This window comes from Glossina fuscipes, unplaced genomic scaffold (genome assembly GCF_014805625.2).
Source record: "Glossina fuscipes isolate IAEA_lab_2018 unplaced genomic scaffold, Yale_Gfus_2 115, whole genome shotgun sequence".
Lineage (NCBI taxonomy): Eukaryota > Metazoa > Arthropoda > Insecta > Diptera > Glossinidae > Glossina > Glossina fuscipes.
Genome location: NW_023998458.1, coordinates 2,172,273 through 2,193,082, shown reverse-complemented (window position 1 = coordinate 2,193,082; position 20,810 = coordinate 2,172,273). Strand labels below are relative to the sequence as shown.

The 20,810-nt window shown below is 34.1% G+C and overlaps 1 protein-coding gene across 5 annotated transcripts in view; it reads right to left on the bottom strand.

Moving 5' to 3' along the window:
* The window catches only part of LOC119640083 (protein held out wings), a 109,932-nt gene that overhangs the window by 4,913 nt on the left and 84,209 nt on the right, over positions 1-20,810 (bottom strand). For 3 of the 5 annotated variants that reach the window (XM_038037865.1, XM_038037866.1, XM_038037867.1), the window contains 4 exons: positions 11,083-11,199; positions 3,939-4,079; positions 3,438-3,540; positions 2,893-3,201 (listed from right to left, as the gene is read on the bottom strand). In XM_038037865.1, the coding sequence (XP_037893793.1) occupies positions 2,893-3,201; positions 3,438-3,540; positions 3,939-4,079; positions 11,083-11,199 (670 nt within the window). Of the gene's footprint in view, positions 1-26; positions 110-501; positions 1,039-2,892; positions 3,202-3,437; positions 3,541-3,938; positions 4,080-11,082; positions 11,200-20,810 lie in introns of those variants that run through there. The other 2 variants (XM_038037869.1, XM_038037868.1) reach the window with 2 other exon arrangements.

Sequence of the window (20,810 nt, the reverse complement as noted above, 5' to 3'; positions counted from 1 at the left end):
AAAAAAAAAAAAAAAAAAAAAAAAAAAAAAACAAATATAAAAATAAAAACATGTCAACTCTATGTGTAAATAATTCAAAAGACGGAGCCAGCATGCAAATATCGACCAACTGCAAAAATTATACATTTTAACAGAAAATTATATAAATAAAAGAAATTCATATAAATATATATATATATGTATATGTAAAAAAATCAACAATCATAGGATAATACCGAAACGACCATAAGTAACATATACAATTAAACAAAAAAAAAAAAAAAAAAAAAAAATGTTAAAAAAAAATATAGAAAGATCATATTGCTCTGTGACTAAAAAGCACTCTAGCATAAGCAGAATTTTTCATTTTAAAATTAAGTCGACTTTAAATCCAATGGAAGCTGATGACTGCTCCGTTTTTAGTGGCACCAGATTAAATTTGAATCTAGGCTTTAATTTTAAGTTAAAGCTTTTCGATTTCAAAAATAAGCTCGAGTTATGCTGCTATTGCCTTTCCGTCACAGTGACTTATCTGATTTAGTTTATGATGCAGGGTAAAAACTATTCTTTGCTTTCCTATAAGGGATGAGGGAGTTTTAGTTTGTCATCTGCCTTTTGTGAAAAAGTGTAGGGTAATATTTTCGTTTAAATTTTAAGTAAATATAATAAAATGATGAAAAGCCATTATTTGTAACCGTTTGCATTACTGTGATCAAAAAGTAGTCCGAGTAAAGCTTTCTTCAATTATCGTGATGTGGTGGTGTGGCTTAAGAACTTCTTCGCAAGGATTATAGGCAGGCAAGGCTTCGTTTCGATCTCACGATAACGCATCATCATCATTACACTCCGGCATTTGTATTCTTTTCAAGACTTTTATCCCCCAAAGCAATTCAATTCGTATCGTGTCTGCCCGATTTTGGGATCGTCTGGCGAGTTCTGGCAGGTAATCTCTTGAAACTCTATTGAAAAATGTTTTTTTTTTTTTTTTTTTTTTTTGGACAAATTACCAAACATATCGCCATGAAACGTGACACAGATGCCAGTTAGGATGTTGCCAACCTAAGAAGAAAACAAACTACTCGTTTGGAAAGCCCGTGCGATTTAATTAGAAAACTCTTACTACTTTCCGATCACAGTATTATATGAAATGATTTTTGATTAAATTGGTTTTGATTTTTTTTTTCAATTTAAGTGCATATGAAAATACTGGAGTAAGCGGATGAAAAACCCGAAGCCCCTTTCTTGCATATTTTTAGTAAAATTTTATGGGACAATATTTTTTTTTTTGTGTTAAACCCTACACCACACTAAAATCTATATCGTGAATTTAGGAATTAAAATCTCCGAAGCAGCGACGAAATACTAAGCACTACATCGCAGAAGATCCAAACCTACCAACGTGGAGGGTAAGAAGATATTTTTGAAGCAATCATGGCTTTATGAACAAATGCTATTGTTAACGACGTCTTGAAGGTGATAAGAACTGGGGACAGTTGCTAGTGTTGGTAGTGATGGTTGTTCGTCCGTAAAATCATTAGAGAGAACTAAAGCTACGTCCAATAATGGTTCGTTAAACTTGTAAAATTATTGTTCAGAACGAACGATTTAACAGAAAGCAAAGTGAATTGCTGTAGAACAATGAATCGGTCTAACAGTGTATATGGTGAATGATGTACGAGTGTAGACTGAACGCAATTAGCTATCAGTGTCGCATGCGAGTTGTGGGCAAGATGCCTACAATTCGTGGGACGACTCTTTGTCAAAGCGAAAGGTGAAGAGCATCGAAAGCTTGACTAACGACGGGCAGTCGTTTGAACAAAATGCTTTTTATTCTTATCCTGAACGGAGTATTTTTATTTTTCTTTATTGATAAAAATAAAAATTAGTTCCTGTCTGATTAGCAAAAGAAGCTGAGTTGATAAGGTCCAAATGATTTTGGAAAAATATAAGTAGAATGATTTATTGAACAATATGTTAATCGCTGATGGGACTTAGACCCACTACAAAATTCAGCTTCGGATTTCGTATTTTCGAAATAAGATTCAAAATGATTATGGCTTCAAAGTTCTAGAATAGAGAAGTCCTGATGATACGTGAGCTCTTAATAGCTTTTATACGAAATAAAAAAAGAGCCGTTTTTTCACTGAGCAGGCATTTGTTTTTCAACTCTTATTATCCTATCATCGTTTTGTGAATTTTTCAATTAGTCTGACATAGCGAGTATATTTTTAGCAAAGTATAGCAGCTGTTAAGAGTAGTTTCGTCTAAGTGAGATTTTCTTTAAAGACAGACAGAGGATTTGCGTCTATTTGCTAAATTTATTCGGATTGCAGAATATTTGCATTAAGAAAAGCGTAAGATAAGAAGAAGCATTTTAACTGTTAACCAACATATTCTGAAAGCTTAAATGATGTGGAGCGGTGGCGTAGAGTTTTAAGTTAAAGAATGATAATGAAAACAATTAAATAATGCAAAAAATAAATAAATAAATAAATTAATGAATCATAATAAAAACACAATAATAATGAAGTTGCTAAAGTAATCCAATAAAATGCAATAAATAATAAATTAATTCTTATATAACGAACAATAAGCTTATGTAATATGAATTGCAAGCATTACTTCATATTTTAAACTGAAATTATAAATAGTTACTTGAAAATTGTTTGATACCAGTAATTACAGTTATATATATAGTTTTTAAATCTTTTAGTGATGTTTGATATGATAAATGGATATTATTACGAAATCGTCAAAGATTATTGCACGCATTCAATAACCAAAATTTAAGTTTTGGTTAATTATTAAATTGAAATAAAAAAAAATAATAATGTATATATATATATATATATTTTAAATTTCATTCATGTATGTAAGTATATAAGAAGAGAGCTTATCTAGCGAACAACCCACCGCTATGATCTGCGTATTCCGTCAGCAAAGGATTGCCGGTGAGGGCAGCATAGTTTGTATAATCGCCGTAGGGAGCAAATATCATGCCATGAGCGGCATTCTCAAAGGTAGCAGGAGCGGGAGTGCCCGACAATATGCTGGCCGTCGCCGTGGTTGGCACTGTCATACGCTGTGACAGTATTAGAGGCGCCCCCAAAGGAGCCGCTGTAGGAGCGCGCATCTGTTGAGCCAATCCTGGCAAAGCAGGCGTCAACAGACGATTATCGGCCGAGGCTGCAGCAACTACGCGACGCCATTCATCTTCACAAACTAAATTAAGACAAAAAAAAAAACCAAAAACAAGAAACAGATTTTGTGATGAAAAACTCCGTCGAATGCTCGCAAGCACCAAAAGTGAGATCTTTTTCTCTCAAAAATTATTCATTTTTTGTTTTCTCTCAGTTAACCGATTAATATTTATTAACATTGTTATGTTTTAAGTAGAAATTAGAAAAGAAAAAGGTGAAATTATAATTGAAAGTAAGGACATTCATGTATAAACATACCTTGAGCGGCATTTTTCGCTGAGGTGGTATCCCTATACGTGCCATTAATTATAGCTAATTCCATAAGTTGACGTTTTTTAAGTTCATCTTCGCCTTCAGCTTGCTGTTAGTATTTGGTATGGTTTTGGATTTTTTTGTATTGTTTGTAATTTTTTTTTTTTTTTTAAGTTAAAAATAAAATCACATTAATTCTGGTTATTCATGGTAAATAATTTTTTAGAAGATATTATTTAAAAAAAAAAAAAATTAATAAATTAATTCAATTAAATTTAACTGATTTCCTTTTTTTGATTATTTCCGTCAGACTTTTTAAAATATTTTTCATTAACAAGTAAAATATATAGAAAAAAATGAAAGATCCATTGGTTAGCATCAAGAAAAAGGAGGACAATTAAAGAACATTTACAGAAATTATTATATTGGTTTTTAATCCTTTCTTTCAAAAAAAAAAAAAATTAATAAAATGTACGTCCGTAATTCTAGACTTTTAGAAAAACTTACCGGCACGAGAAGCTTTTGCACCTCATTCACGGCCTGAGTTAATTTGATTTTGGCACGGTTCTCTGTGTCTTCAACAGTTATCAGAACATGTAATTCGTCTGATAAGTGTTCCCAGTTCGGTTTACCTCTGTTAGCGTCTTCCTGTACGGTACATATTGTTTGGGAAGAAAAAATCAATAACGTAAAGGGTTAGAGGTTCATCTTTTTTATGGTTTTTTTTTTTTCTTTTTTCTTAAATCAAGTAATGTGAAGTAATGTGATTGTCGACAAACATAACTATAAAAGTAAAAAGTTATATTAAAAAAAAAAAAAAAAAAAAAAAAAAAAATACGGGAATTATATTCAACGTGGAGCGAACATTCTTACAACTAATTTTTATGTTCAATGAAGGAGAGTCTTCAAACAGAGACGTAGTTATGTTGAAGACTGCGTTATCTATAGAGAGGAAATCTTTTAATATAATACACAACACAATATTTGATAAGATACGATATGACATTTAGTAAGATGCGATATCATATTTTCTAAGAAACAATATAATGTATGTGTAATTTGAAGTCTTATTTTTGTACGATCTCTAAGTTCTTCCCCCTTCTTTAACACGTAAGCTAGTGAGAGTCGGTCATTTAATTATGGAACACGACACACTTTAACAGCGTTCACGCACCATGCTTTGCTCTCATCACAATCGCGTGTCCAACCGAGCCTTCGAATAAACCGTAAAATTTTTGAATGGCCGGATATTGACTTTATAACGTTACGGAACGCAGTGTGGAATATGCGTTGAAGAGTTATGAGGGTAACGAACGCCCTGAGAAAACAAATTATATTTATGAGATAACTCAGTCTGGCGGGAGTTTTAACAAAATCTATCGGCCCTTGACACTCAAACTGTAGTACATTCTACATTATCATGTTTGTACTTAGCGATTCACTTCTATATATCTTAGATGATTAAAAATTCCACTCAAAATTTTTGATCGACTCTCTTGCGCAAAAATCTTGGTGAAACTCATGTACTCCATACTACCAATCACTCGGGGGATTCTTCCGTTCGCGTAAAGCTGTGAGGGTCGGAAAGAAATAGGCAAAGAGAAAGCAATAAAAAAAATAGGGAGGTGGTGGCCGCAGTGCCCAATCGATAAATTCTACATGGTGTACTTTATGAGTAACAACCAAAAAGCACACAAAAAGCAAAAGTGTTTACAATTTCCGTTGCGTGGGCATGTGCGCATCGTGGGCGTATCCTTTGACAGGTTTGGATCATTTTCAAATTCTTTTGCAAAATTTGTACGCGATTTCATTTTTCCGAACGGAAGAATGTTGACCGCAGATACAACACACTTGGGTAGACGGACAGACAGATGACTCGACGAGCCGACGGACACATTTAAGTGTATTTTGAATTTGAAAGTAACCAAGATTTTATACACTTTTTTGGGATTTTTGAAGCTTGCTTCTGCGCGTGATAAAAGTATTGCTATGAATATTTTTCCATTTTTGTGCAGGTACTGCAGTATCGCCCATTGAATATACATAGCTATAACTTACAAGTGATGAGCAAAGATCCAATTTTCAATTGCTTCTGAAAAACAGAGATGTGCCCAGTTTCCATCTTACTGACACTGTAGGCATGTCCTTCAAGCGATTTGGCCGATTTCCACCACCGATCAGCGTGCAAGAGCTTCTCATGTTTCTGTCAAACTTGAAGACGGCAGCTTCATTTTTGCTGCCAGGACGGGCATGCCTGAATCGATTCAGAATTTGGCGTCTGTAAAGCTTCTTTGTTGGCGTTTGACAAAATTATTGACTCCAATCCTCATGCCGATCGTGTAAAATGTGCGAACGTAGTAGGGTATCATGCGGTAGGCCAAAGAACCTATCCTTCGTTTTTATTTCAATTAACTTTTTCTTCTTTAAACAAAGTTATGCTCGCCTGTTTAGCCCTAGATAACGGTATTAAGCATAAATTACCTTACAAGCGTACGCAGCAAAATTTTGATAAAAGGTGCTGTTGAACTAACGCACACTTGAAGTTGTGTGCGTTTTTCTTCTTTTTTTTTTTTTTTCTTTTTGCTGTTTATGGTGCTTCCTGTTTTTTTTTTTTTGCAATACACAAGTCAGAGCTCTACTATATCACCACCACTGGCCATAATATGCTCTAAAGCAAAAAAGTTACAACGATGGTAGGGAACAACAACGACAACAACAAAAACCCCTGAATTGCTGAGGTATTAAATTGTGACAGCTGTTAGCCGACAAGTATTGACCATAAGTTTTCCTTGTTATTTATTTATTTTTTTTAGTTTTTTGGTTTTGTTGTTGTTGCAACAAAAACAGAGCTTACTATTGTAACTGCCATTAACTGTTTATGTACTTATAGGTTTCGTACAATAAACTTTTACATAAATATATTTATAAATAATAATAATAATAATAATAATTAATAATAATAATAATTATTATTATTATTATTAGCTTGTAGTTGGGAATAGTGTTTTACAACAAGTTTTATAAATGATATTTTAATGCGGAGAAGCCAAGTGAAAGTTTTTGGCAAGCGTCCATCTGAAGACATAAACTATTAATTATTTGAAAATTAAAGTTAAGTAGTGTTCAGAGTGGCGAACACTATAATTATTGATAATTTTATCTGAGAAATAAAAAAAAAAATAAATTTTTTTTTTAAAAATTAAAAAAAATTTTACTTTTACTCGTTCATTTTTTGATTTTTGCTTAAAAAACTGACATTAATTAAAATGCCTTTGAATCACCCAAGTAGCAGTTTGCTTGCTCGCCTGCTGTTCGCTTCTCTTCCATGAATCATTTCAGTTATTAGGATTTTTTTGAATAATCTTTTAAAGATATATTTATCTCCATATATATATATACATATATAATATCTGACCGAGCAGATCATTTTAAATGTTTGTCAACTGCGAAAATGTGTTTTCGCATTTAATTTGATTGAATGGTTCTCTGTCTTTTGGCCGATATATATATTCATATGTATGTGTGTGTGTGTGTGTGTGCGCGCATTAGTGCATGTTCAGAATTACTTATATATGCCGCCACCCACACGATATTTTTTAAATTTTTTCAAAAATTTTTGTTCTTTGCCTTCTTGTCTCCATTGCCTATACGATCGCGCATACGCTCGCTTTATTTAGGTTAGAAAAAAAATTAATTAGGTCGTTAAAAATAATGGAGATATTGCTTATATTTTTATATATTTATATATACTATGCTTCATGTGCATACACACACATACATGGGTGGCACGATACCACTAAGAGAAGAATATGTGTTTTTTTATTACGAGAAAAGGTTAAAATTCCGAAAATAAGTGAACCATAATATGCATATATTTATTGAAGGCACCCGACACAATACTCTTCCTCAGCCTGTTCAATATCTTATGTAATTCTGTTGAGATCATACTTCCTTCAGTTCTTCTAAATGGTCCTCTATAAATAGTCTGCCTGCAGTGCACGACAGCGACCATTATACCCTGTACTGCCCGAGCTTTTTTATAAGAAAAGGAAAAAAAGTAAGACGATCTCCAAAAAAACAAAAAAACAACATTTTCGAGGAAAGTAGTGAACAGAAAATCGACCTAATTGCTAGGAATTATTTTGCAACAGAAAAAATAGCTTTTCCCGCTTTTGATTCAAACTGCCAGACCTGAAGGGAAGTGTCACGTATCGTTCGTCGTGCTTGTTCGTTTTTGTACACGCACGTAGGTTCGTGTCTTTGAGAAAAACAGTTCGCAAACTAATTGCAGAGAGGATAATCGATTTTTTCGGATCATTCGCATTAGCTCTTCGCTTTTCTTATGTGTTCGTGCTACTAACGACCATCCTAGTCATTCTAGCCATTCTACTTCATCTAACATAAAATTATTTTAAATGATATGATTTGTTATATAATAATTTATTTACTATGTATGTGTATATAGTTGCATGTATACACGTACGTCCACAAATGTATATAATATTTCATCAAGGAGAATTCTTAAGACACATGCTTCCATCGTGAAGCGAACCTTATGTACTCGACTTAGTGTATTTCACGCCGATACTTTTCGCTACCGAACTTTTCAACGTGTATATATATATATATATATATATACACATTTCATTTTTTCCCCTGAAGCTTCTCTTCAATATTTATTGATGTTCTATGCAAGTTCAATACATGCGTGAAAGCAAGCTTTTGACGAAGTTTATCAAATATATTAAGTTTTGCATTTGCTCACAATCTCGATATTCAGACAGAGGTCTTGCTAGACCTCTTGAGCTACAAGCGTATACTAAGTTTGTGCAGCAGTCAGAATGATTTGACATAAACCGATCCTTTATTACACCGATTGATTCAGAATCGCTTTGCGATTTAAGCATGTGCGTCTGCTTAGTCGATATATGAATAAATAATAAATGAAGGTTAAAAAATAGAAACGAATTTTTGGGAAGCCTTCAGCCTTAGTTCACTGGAGTAACGGCAACGGCACAATTACTGATAACAATAACAGTTAGTTGCCGTTCCCCTTACCGTTTTCGTGACAATGCTTTCAATCCTAATATAATCGAATTAATCTCCTTCAAGGAATCTGGCGACTTTATTCTTATTATCAGTTCGTTATGAGCAGACGGCTGAGTGTAACGGCTGCATCATCAAATTCTTAAATTGAAGGCTGCATTTACAAGGGATCACGATGATCATCTTGGTATCTGGGAGATTAGTTAAGGTGAACATCCAAAGGTGAACATGTCATGCGGCACTAGCAGGACGGCGACCATAGAAATGTTCTAGAGATGTTCCTTTTGTTCAACGGGAGTAGTACCTGTTTTAAACTTGACCTCAGGGTTCCCAACGACACACACAATTTTGTGTAACCATTGTCCTCCACAAAGTTAGACAATCTCTATAACCTAAGGGCCTGAACTGCACTAAAGAAACCAGATATATTTATTGGGTACGGCCCAATAAACCTATTCTGGAGAATTTTGAGGCCTATCATTATCTCGTAATTATTTACTTTAGGAATGATACAAATGATTTACAGTAGGATCACTCTACAAACACGGGTTTATTTAAGAAGAATTTGTATAACAAAGCGGGAAAATTGTGATCGCGTTCGTATAACTCGCTAAAAGAGGGTCGTAGAAGGCGATAATGGAATCAGACAGATGTTGAGGTTTTATTTCGCATTAGCTTCTAACGTTAATATAGTTTTTGGCTGGTAAAACTAGATGTGATTATATTTATCCAATTTCAGGCAAACTTCATTTTTAGAAGAGATCATCCCAGTCTCTTTTGCATTCATTATTCAATGGCCTTAAAATCTGTTTTCCATATAGTATTTCAGCCTCATTATTAAAAGCAAGTTATTTTAAACGTAATACGGAAACCGAGTAGTGTTATAGGAGGGTCTGCTGTACGGATTGAATACACTTTTAAGCAATCGTCAAAACTTAACTTGGATTCGTTTTATGGAGAATATGTGTATATTGTGTTAATACACAAGTTAGAAAATGTCTTTTCATGGGAAAAAGATAAGAAAATACAAGAAAAAAAGTAAAAAAAAATTTTCCTTTCTTTCTGTCAAACGTTGTTCTCGTATTGCTGTATTGCAAGCAAGAAAAGCAGGTAAAAATTTTTCACATCCGAAGTGACACTATTGTGTTTTTTGTCGTTGAACATCTGTTTAATACAATTTATTTATTATTGTTTTTATACTTACATTTTTGTTGATTTAAAAGAAAAAAAGCGAAAAAAAAAAAATTACTTAAGATGCGTAAATTTATTCATTGCAATGTTGATTTGCTTTACGTTGGCATCAACAATAACACGAAAAAGCCCGAAATGTTTAATGTTTGACTATAATTTTAGGCATCATTAATGAAATGTAGCAATATTTCTCAAATATTCCGACACATAAATAATTGAATGCAACACTTTCGTATTTAAATATGAGCAACGCAGAGAATATAAATGAATTAATGCACAAAGGCACAACAACACACAATTATTATACGGAGTGAGTCATTCTTTCAATTACATTGTGTTCATATTTCGATATACGAGGGCAATATCCATATGTGGAGCGACCATGCGAGTGTAGTTTTCATTTTGTCAAGTGAACGTCACTTGCCTCAGTTCGAGTTGAGAGTTTAGTTCGGGGCTAAGAAAGTAAACTTAATTTATGAGTTCAGGGCATGCCTTATAATGTTATGATTAACAAGAATGCTCAGGTCATTACATCTCCTCTTTTTCTGATTAGCGATATTGTCTGTGGCGATAACATGCCTGCAATCGACGTGTGACTCGCCTGAATTCGGTTAATATCTATTGAACAAATACCCGAGAAAAGCGATACCGGTTTTGAATTTATGCCAAAGATTAAAAAAATGATTCCGAGTTTTAACCGGAAATCGTTTTGGTATCGCGCACATGAGAAGGGCTTCTAAGTAACGAGTGTCAAGATTGACGAAAGCATCAAGTCAACAAACAATTTCGTACTGTCTGCGATGTACGCGATGTATCGCTAGAAGAATGCTTAAGCTAAATAATCTTGGCTGGCAAATGTGCCGGATAGGCCTCAGCAGTGCGTACACGCACATACTTAAAGTTTTGTGGATAAGATCGACAAACTAGGTGGATTTAGCTTGCGTATATAGTACGCATAGTGATGTGTTTTCAGAGGAAAACACTTAGGATGACCATCCTCATACTAGACCAAACAGTTTATATTTTTTTAGAACTGACCTTGTCGGCTGCTTGCTTACTCGCTTAAGAGTTTTCAACAGTACTGGAGATGAAGGACAAAGTCATAGACAACGAATTGGGATAACGAAAAGCATTGCTTTTTTTTTTTTTGAAGCGCCATAATATTTGTCGAACACGCATGCGTATATCTAGTTGTCGAGCGCGTCAGATTTCGATTCGGGCAAGCCTCCTATATAAGCAAGCACAAACCAACATGGCTATATTTTGTCCGTTCTGAGACTTATCGAACAACCCTCGTATATAGATATGTATATGCAAATATATGTGTGCGTATATTTTTAAAACATACAGTTAGTGTACGTTTTTGTTTGTTTCTTTGTTTGCTTACAAGTATTTGTATGTAAATAGCACTTACCTTCTTTTTATCTCTCATCGAACCTTTGCCTCTAACCATAATTTTACAACCAGTCTCTTGTTCCAATTGTTTGGCGGTCATACCACGGGGACCCAAAATTCGACCGACAAAGTTAAACTGTAATCAAATCAAAAATATAAAAGAATTATTAATTTTTTTGCTTTTTTCCTTTTTAAATCTTATGTATAATAATATGAAAGTTTTTTAAATTTTTTTTCAAAAGATACCAACAAATATAAATCATAGATAATCATAAATAATAATAGAAAAAAATAAATATATATAAAAATATATATATATATATATAAAATATCATAAAATATTATCTACCATGGGATTAAGTATATTGATGGTCATAAGCAATCAATTACAAGACAACATAGTAACATTTATTGCATACTTATTCAGAAATTCAAGGTTCTATGGTATTTGTGTGTGATGCTGCTGGCGCGGTAAATAGCGTGTTGCTCAACTGATTAAAGATCGTTTACTACAAATTAAATATCAAATCACTTTTAACGCTTTACGAAGAAAAAGATAATTATTTTTATAAGTACAATAGGAGTAAAAAGAAAAAAATGCCGCCAAGTAAACCATCATACGTTTTAACATATAGTTAAAAGGAAAAGAAAGAAAAAGGAATAAAAAGATCAAACAGATATTAACCTTTGGTGTAATGTTTCGAATTGACACGACTCAGGCCGGGAACAACAATCAATGCAAAATCTATGAATGAACTATGAATGAATGCAAAAAACCTTTAAACCTACATACACATCCATATGTTCGTCTAAAGTTACTTACGTTTATATAGGCAGCACTTAACCTCAAGTTGCTACCACATGTGCTTACTTCCGCATATACGACGTTCAGCACATGCAAGCCTTCTGCTTCATTAATTCAACTTTAAACGGAAGGTAAGATATTAGAGTGTTGTCGTCGCTAACTTAATGTATGTGTAATAAAATCTTTCTTGAAAAAAAATTTCCACAAATTTATTAAAATATTTGAAAACCTTTCACGTTGATGTCGGAACCTCTCAGACAGCTCGTGAAAAGATAAATGTTAACAGTTCAGGTAACCGAAAGTAACGAAAAGGTGGGTGTCGAAAATGTTTAATTCCAAACAACCAAGACCTCCCCATAGAGATTAAGCTACTACACATAATTTCGAGGATTGCACTATTGCTGAAATGTTAGAAGAAAGTCATGGGGGTATGGATCGCTTCCCTCTCTCAGGGGCAAAGTCATCGTGAAAGCCCCATTCGAAGTGAGATGTCCATGGTAAATGAGGAAACCAGTACCATTTTAGCTCGCTACCCTTGTCTTTGGAATTTCTATAACATCGCAGATTACCCTCTGCGAAGCCTCTGACTTTGAACTCATATTAAGGCGGCAAACGTGCTAATCTTTTCATATCATGAATCTATACAGTGGCGCGACCATATAAAAAAGGTATTCTTGTTAAAAAGAAAAACTTCTTCCGGTACACGGCTTGAGGATTTTCTTGCTGCTTGCGGAGGTTTTAAAAGATATATATGTTCACATATTAGACACTATCGCCTATTGCCGACTTTTATCATATTAGGGAACCAACATCTGAAGGAAGTATCGTTTACTTCAAATTTTGTGATGAATATGACTCGCAGCGTGGTATTCACAAGGAAGTAGCTGCCTTACAAGTTCTACGACTATTGCTCTTTTGAAATGATGCCATGAAGTTTATACGAGCAAATGTTAAAACAAATTATAGAAGAAACCAATAACGATTATAAGAAAACATTTTTCCTTCTAAAGTCTTATAAAACGGTGACTGTTGCTACACGTATCTGCAACAAGGAGGTTAAGCTTATTGACCTATTTTTTTTTTTTCTGAAATAAATTTAATATTATTTTTATATATGGTGCTGGTGCACATTAAACATTTTGTGAGTAAAGACAATAAATGAGAAAACATCTAAAGAAAAAAAAAAAAAAACAAAAAGATCAAAAAAAGAAATTTTACTCAGCTTAGATCGAATCTTTTAAAACCTATCAGTTATATATTTGCTTTTTGCGAAGTGAATACAGAATTTAAAGCGAAAATGCTTTAAAAACTATAAGAGATATTATGTGAAGGTAACATGCAAGCGTTAATATCTTACTTTGCAAGGTACAAACCCATGGAAACTATTAAAATACGCTTACCGTTAGCAGCTAAGTCCGACATCTATTGAATAATATAAGAAAAAATGTCGATTTGGTTAGCTTTGGAAATTTAAGTTGACCAATGCTGAAAAGTTTAGACTTAAGTTCGACATTTTAGTAAAAGCTTGTAGCTGATAATCGCAATATCGATGGACGGACACACTGAGGGACGTCATGTTTTAATTGATTGCCACAGTTTTGAAGTAATAATGCCAATTCCATTGGCTGGACATTCGATATTTTCGTCAAAATTTTCAATTGATATTATCAATTTCATTGGATAGACAGACAGACCGACATAGGCGGATAAGTAAATCCGACGCCGATGCCGCGATTGATAATTTACTCAACTTTTTCACTGCCCACGGACCGAAATGCGCACATGCAGTCTTCTGCTAATGTCGATGTTTGACTCAAACTATTCCGCAAATAGTGTTAGTTTAATCGGACGGACTGGCGGAGGCACATGCACCTACTGGTCGACTGTGATGCTAATTTCAATCCTTTTGTCGTCAACGCATTCAGATAGTAATGCTAACTCCATTGGACGGACAGGCGGACATGTATGCATGCCTAAACGAAAACGTTGCATACTTCTATGCGTAACAAATAATTAATTAACTTAACATACATCCAGTGATGAATGATAAGTATGAAACAATGAGGGCATCAAAGGCTTTCGAAAACGAAAAAGAAAAAAGACTTTTTTAGCGTTGACATAAAAATATAAAGAAGAGAAATTAATATATCGACAAACTTTTCTTTTGCTACATCTTTAACGGTTTGCAGTCATAAAAACATCAACAACCGAAATAAAAGACTTTAATAAATGACTGTAACAACGTGCTTTGTATCATTTTGCCTTTGAAAAAGCAACGATGGGAGGCGAGACAAGGATATTTAATTATATAGTTAAGCAGACAAATTAATTATTGTCTACAAAGTTAATAAAGTGTTTACTTAAACTATTTACTATTTGGTAAATGAAACATTTAACTTAATTGATATTTGAATTGTTTGGTAAGAAAGTTGATGGTGTAACTTGTAAGCAAAAACAATAGGAGACTGTCTGTTAACTCCGGTTAATCACCTAAATGTGAAATAACTGATGAGGTCGCCGATTTTGAGTAAGGTAAGCAGCGCGACATCCATTAACATTAATATATTTTTTTGTGTTAAACATTATTTGCTCTTACAGCTATTGTTACCTTTGTTGCCTTTTGTTTATCAAAATTAATTGATTGCCATTAAAATTCTCATCACATATATAATCTTTAAGAAATTTTTTATAGTTTAAGTTTATCAATAAAAAATATATTAATTTCTTTTCTTTTTTTTTTTTATTTATTTATTTTTTTTTTTTTTGTTTCTTTGCAAAATATGCAAATTTATTAGTCTTGAAAGCCTGACTATTGTTATAAATTAAAAATAGTTATCGTTGTTTTAATGACGATACGCAAGCAACTAAGCATTGAAATATATACTGTTTGGCTGTTTGCTAATAAACTGTTATCAAGTGTAAGACAAAACGAAAATTTAAACTATTAATTCAATATATATCTAATTGCTTCTAAAAGAAAAAGTTTTGAGCCTTTTTTAGGCGTGATCGAAAATTCAATGTTCCTATAAAGACAATGGCTACGCCTTAACGTTATCGCTCATTTTTCAAAAATTGTGACAAGCGCGTGACGAACCCCTCTTTTAAATATCACATTAGTGCAACGCGGCAGATCTTGCAGAGATCGAAAATGGGGCCCGTACGAGATTCACGGAATCACGTATTCCCGGCCGGTATGGGGCCCATTTTTTTGAAGTTAAATCCTAATCGTCCATAATATCCTATAACGAACGTTCACACGCCTGCTAGTCATAATAGAAACAAAAATCAATTCAAATTTCCGTAGCCTCAATATGAACTTGTTTGCGGACTGACGAATTTTTCTCATCATCTTTCGTACTTCAAAGAAGATTCCGTTTTTCTTTTTTTACGCATTACCGAAGAATGAGGAATGTATTCACGTTGTCAAAACGTTTGCAAAGCAAGGGAGAAGGAAGCTTCGGAGATCCCGCATTCTTAATCGCCATCAAATTGCAAACTGTTTTATATATGTCTGTCTGCCTCTCTATCTGAACGCATTGCAAATGCAAGAGTCCACTTCGAAGATGGGAAATACTTACACCCAATTGACCCAAATCGATCAAGGGGCATGAACACAGCATAGCAAAGCCTCTGGCCACCTTTGTTTTTAAAAGTAACAAAAAAACATTGCTGTCGGCACGACGACGACAAAAAATCGCATTAGAAAAAAGTTTCAGAGACCGCTATCAAGTCGACATATTACGGAACAGATTTGGTTTTCTTTCTAGCAGTCACATACATCTAAGTAGATACGATGATGATCAGTCAGAACGGGTTATAGGTGTGGGAGGAGCATTGAAGGTCCCTTTCAAAAATCGCTTAATACTTTCTAGATTAATTAATGCATTTACATTCAGTCACTCATGAATATCAAATCGACATTTGACTTGAGATCATTTATATAGTAAATGCACTCACACTTTCGCATACAAATGCACACGTTTCTATGCCTCTGTTTGAATACATATTCTAATGTTAATTGTCAAGATGCGGTATATCGCGTAGAGAAGTCATAAAAAAATTTTTTATGGCTCAATTAAATATAAAAATATTTTCTGTATGTGCATAAGTATACATATATGAGCTTATATTTGTGTATTGCATATTCAGTATCAAATTTGCTGTTGCATGAATCAGACAGTTTTGCATACGTGCATACATACTTACGATGTATTTTAATCACTTGAATCGTTTTCTTTTAAAAATAACAATTTCTTTATATATATATATATATACATACATATATACATACAGTACATACACATGTACTTGCAAACATTCTATACAAACCTGTCGAAGAGTGAAATTTATAAACGCGTCAGAGTAAAGTCTGCGTAAAAGGTAGAAGAGAAAGCATAGAGAAGAAGAAGAAAAGAGCCACGTATTTTGAGCATTATAAGGAGAAGAGAGAAAGCGGTTTTATGCTTAAGAATTCTTATTGGTAGTATTTTAATTCTAACGGTTTGATTAATACAAAACAAATATCAATATAAATCAAATTAAATTTTCATAAACATTTTGCCCTTACAGTCGACCACAAACGAGCGAACTCGTTGTTAAAAAGAAACGGAAATTGCAAAATGAGAGGAACAATAAGATTTAATCTGCTAATTAAAAAAGCATGTAATTGCAACCGTTTTATTATTTGTAGTAAGACTAAAGTTAAACTTCAGTAAAATTAAACTTCATACGCAAAAGCTTTCCCAAATGAATATTGAATGAGAATTAAGCTGAAAGTCAACCATTAAAAAGCTGTGCTCACTTTAATATTTCCCACCTTAAGCATATACAGATTTAACGAGAATAATAAGTAAGAAGTATTCGTTCGAACTCAGGGAAAGCATTCATCTCAAGATTAATCTTTCCAATCTTGGGTTAAAGGCAGACATATCGCAAATTTCATCGGAATTTTCCACGGGTCTAATTAAGAGTCTTATCGAAGAAAATATGTACTAAAGCCTTGTTTTAAAACAAATCCTTTATCTGCATTAACTGAAAGTCCTGCCGATCAATTTTAATACGTTTCCAAATATTTTGAATTATTTATTGGTGAAAATGTAAATTAACGCGAAGTATCAGTGTATATAAGAGATAAATTTGTGGATTTTGACCTTCCGCTACATAGAATAACAATTTCCCGTTTAGTATTATTAAGGTACTCAGTGCACACACACGCTAATCATTCTCAAGCTCAAAATTGCAATTTCGTCATTTAATATTTTTGTTGTTTGATTTGAGCAAATGTGCCGGTTTTATGTCAATGATAAAGAACAGTCTGGAGGATTGAAAAAATGCGAATACAATGAATGGCAAGAGTTATTGGTCGAAAACCCAGCTCAAATTCTCAAAAAATTTTCAAGCAACTTAACAGTCGTTCAATCAACTATTTCTAGACATTTACATGCGATCGGAGAGAAGGCAAAACGGTTACCATATGAATTGAATGAAAATGCCATTTCGAGCCGTCTCTTCAACTCGGCTTCATCGTTTGCCAGGTAAAAAAGAGGAGGTTTCTGTGGCGGTGTCGAAGAGCGGGTCTACTGTGACAATCCCAAGCGCAAAAAGTTATGGGTTACTCCAGGAGAGTCATCCACACGGACATCGACGCGGAGTATTCATGGCCATAAAGTTTTGCTGAGATCGGCAAGGTGTAGTGTGTTGCGAGCTGCAGAATGAAACTGCTATTGCAAGTGTTCACCGACGTCAGTTGAACAAAGTGCACGGTCTATAGTTGTGAAAACGAAGAAGAAAAAGCAGTAGCGCCTAACAGGCGCAAGATCATCCTCTTTCATTGCAACACTCGGCCGCACGTTGTAAGAGTTGTCAAGAATACATTGTTGCAGCTCGAACGAAAAGCTCTCACCAGATATAGCACTGTCTGGTTACCACTTGTTCCGATCGATGTCTGTTCTTCATAAGCTTCTACTCGATATCGAAAATTCCCATAAATGTTCCGTAGCGAGTGTCTGCGCATTTTAATATAAACTGCTAGAGAACAAACGATCCTATCCGAGGATTGCGGTAACATTATAATTAAAATTGTAATTTGATCGACTTTGGCGTGAGTGCTTCCAACACATAATCGGAGGTTATTAAGCACTTTGACCTGCTTCGTAATGAAAGGCCTTATTCGAGTGTTATATGGGGAGTGGTCGGAAAAGTGGACCGGCCCGCACCATTTTTAACAGCGCTCGACCTTGGGTCATAAAATTTCATCGAAATTTCGATTTACATAGCTTCAACACAGGCACCAGACGGACTGACAGGCTTAGATCAATTCAGAATATGATTCTGAATCGATCGGTATAATAAAAGGTGCACCTATCTTAAGCCTTTGTGACTGTTACATACGACCGTACTAAGTTAATATACCCCGTACCACGAATGGTGTAGGGCATAAACACTAATATCAAGTTTTTAATGCGAAAACATTCTGTCAACACCAGTCATCAATTATTATGAAATTTAGAGTACAAGCAATGCAAGAATACACAAAAAAAAAAAAAAAAAATAAATAAATAAACAAAATTTTTTTAGTGGCAAATTTTGCACTAAGAAGATTTGAAATAGAATGCGAAAGTTACACTACATTGAAAGGTCAACTGCAAACGACTATTTTAGTAAGCTCTGAAAATAATTAATCAATTTCTATTCCACTTTCTGCTTTAAAATTTGAGATGACAATAACCATTCAGGAGAAATTATTCGTAAAGATTTGCCCCAAAGAAGGACTTGTTTCATCAGACCATTTGCAATTCATAATGCGAGAGTTCAGGATCAGGATCATTAAAAGTAACAACTCTTGCTATCCCAACTTGTAGTTAAGTAGTGCCCGATAAAATTTAAAAGGCTTCAAACTGATAATTAATTCAAACAAATTTTTTCTTGTTAAATATTTCCAGTCATGACTATACTATGCCTTAGAAGTTAGCTTTTCACATTAGTGCAGTTTTTTGCTTCTCTTTTCTTTTCTCTAAGCAAGTGAAACAATTTAAATAAACAGTAAGGGGAATGTGACATGATCCCATTTCAACACGTTCACGCTAGAATGCTTAATTAAGGCGGTGTTAAGCTTTAATCTTTATTACAGATATGCACTTACTTAGAACAGAAACAGTAATGAGCAAATCTGGGCAAGCATTTGAATAAAATGCCAATAAAAGCCGGCGTTGTAAGAATACATCAGAGATATAAGTTACAACTTATCTACATATTCTTCAGATGTAACGAGTGCAGACCTTTCGGACAATGTTTGCTTACACCATTTTACCATTTTGTAGAACTTTCGTTAAGAGGGTAACGCTTGAACGCACTATGAACTTTTGAAAAATATCACGTGGAAGGCATTTGTGAACTTGGGAAGATGTTTCAAGATGTCAAAGTTTCTCAGATCATAGACTAAAAAAATAATAAATAACTTATTGTAATAGAACAGGCTGGCTGCTTACAACGTACTCTAAATTTTTAAACGGATTTTTCTCAAAATCCAATTTTTTTCAAATCTAAAACCACATGCAGGATAACTTAAACAATTCTCCTTTTTTTTGCATCCGAGCTTTTTAAGGCTTTAAAACTGCATGCACTAGAGAAATGCGTACAATTTTCTCGATAGTTTACATTCACCTATGTTCTATTCTATTAGAAAAAGGCGCTTTTCTTTTTCGCTCAAACACTCGCCACTTACACTAACATCACTATTTCTAAGAACTCCTACGTGTTTCGCTAGACATGGGCATGCAGATTAAGTTTTTGTTTTTAATTTAAATTTGACCAAATTACGCTGTGGGCTCCAGAGCCCCTTAGGCGGAAAACGTCCGCAGAGAAAGGCTACGGTGTTCCCATTTTTTATGCTCTTGCAAAGTAACTTTTTTTGCTTGTGTGTCGAGGCACGCTTAATAACCTGCCTTGTTTTCTTTTAGGCTATCACAGTGCTTTACTCCTTGAAGGCAGAGTACAATAGATAAGGATATCTTTATGCTAAAGTCGAGACATTAAATGTCATGTGAAATGGTTAAAGACATTGTTTTGGGGTGAAAAGTATGCTTCTAATAGCAGAAGTCAAGCAAAAGTTTATGCAACCTTTGCATGTACATCAGAATTTTTAAAAAGACAAAAAAGAAAGAAGAGAACTAATCTGCAGTCATTCTGACACTCAAGCTATCCCCAAAGCCGTGGGAGAGTTTTCTAAGGAGTGCATTCAAACCCTGACTGAGCTAGGAAAGCATAATGAGACACACATATCTTGGGTATCCGACCATTAAGGCATCGAAGGTCACAAAAGAGCTGACTGACTAACCAGTAGGAGAGCCCACAACCTCTTTGTGGTGTTCCAAGGAGCCGCATCAAGAAGCTGGTACCGCACTTGGCAAAGAAAAAATCAGCAATCCCGTGGAAGCAAGTACAGGACAACGGCACGCTAAAGCATTCATCAAATCCTCCAGCATAATAAAATTGTACTTTTAAATTAATTCATAGACATAACCTTATCCGTGACCGTTTCATTAAAATCGGGATTACCCTTAAAACTCAATTATTATTAACCACATAAACCCAATTATTAATGTACTGCACTCTTCAAACTCTTATCTATATTATGTGAATGGACGGAGCGTTTATCTGTTAATAGATATGTTGTAGCAATGTCGCATTACTGTATGCAAATGAATCCAAATGGTTAGCTTTGCAACGTAAAAAGGCCCAAAAGTCCATTAAGTGAGAATCGAGAATTGTTTTAATTGAAACGAATATTTTTCGTCCGCGAAAATGCAAGAACTTTTAACCGACTCAGAGAAAGCCTTGCGGCTGCATCGGCCGCGAAAATAATTATGTTTTCTCTTATTAAATGGAATTTTTTCGATTCATCGGTCAAGGCGCATACTATCATAATAATAAGAAGGCCTTTC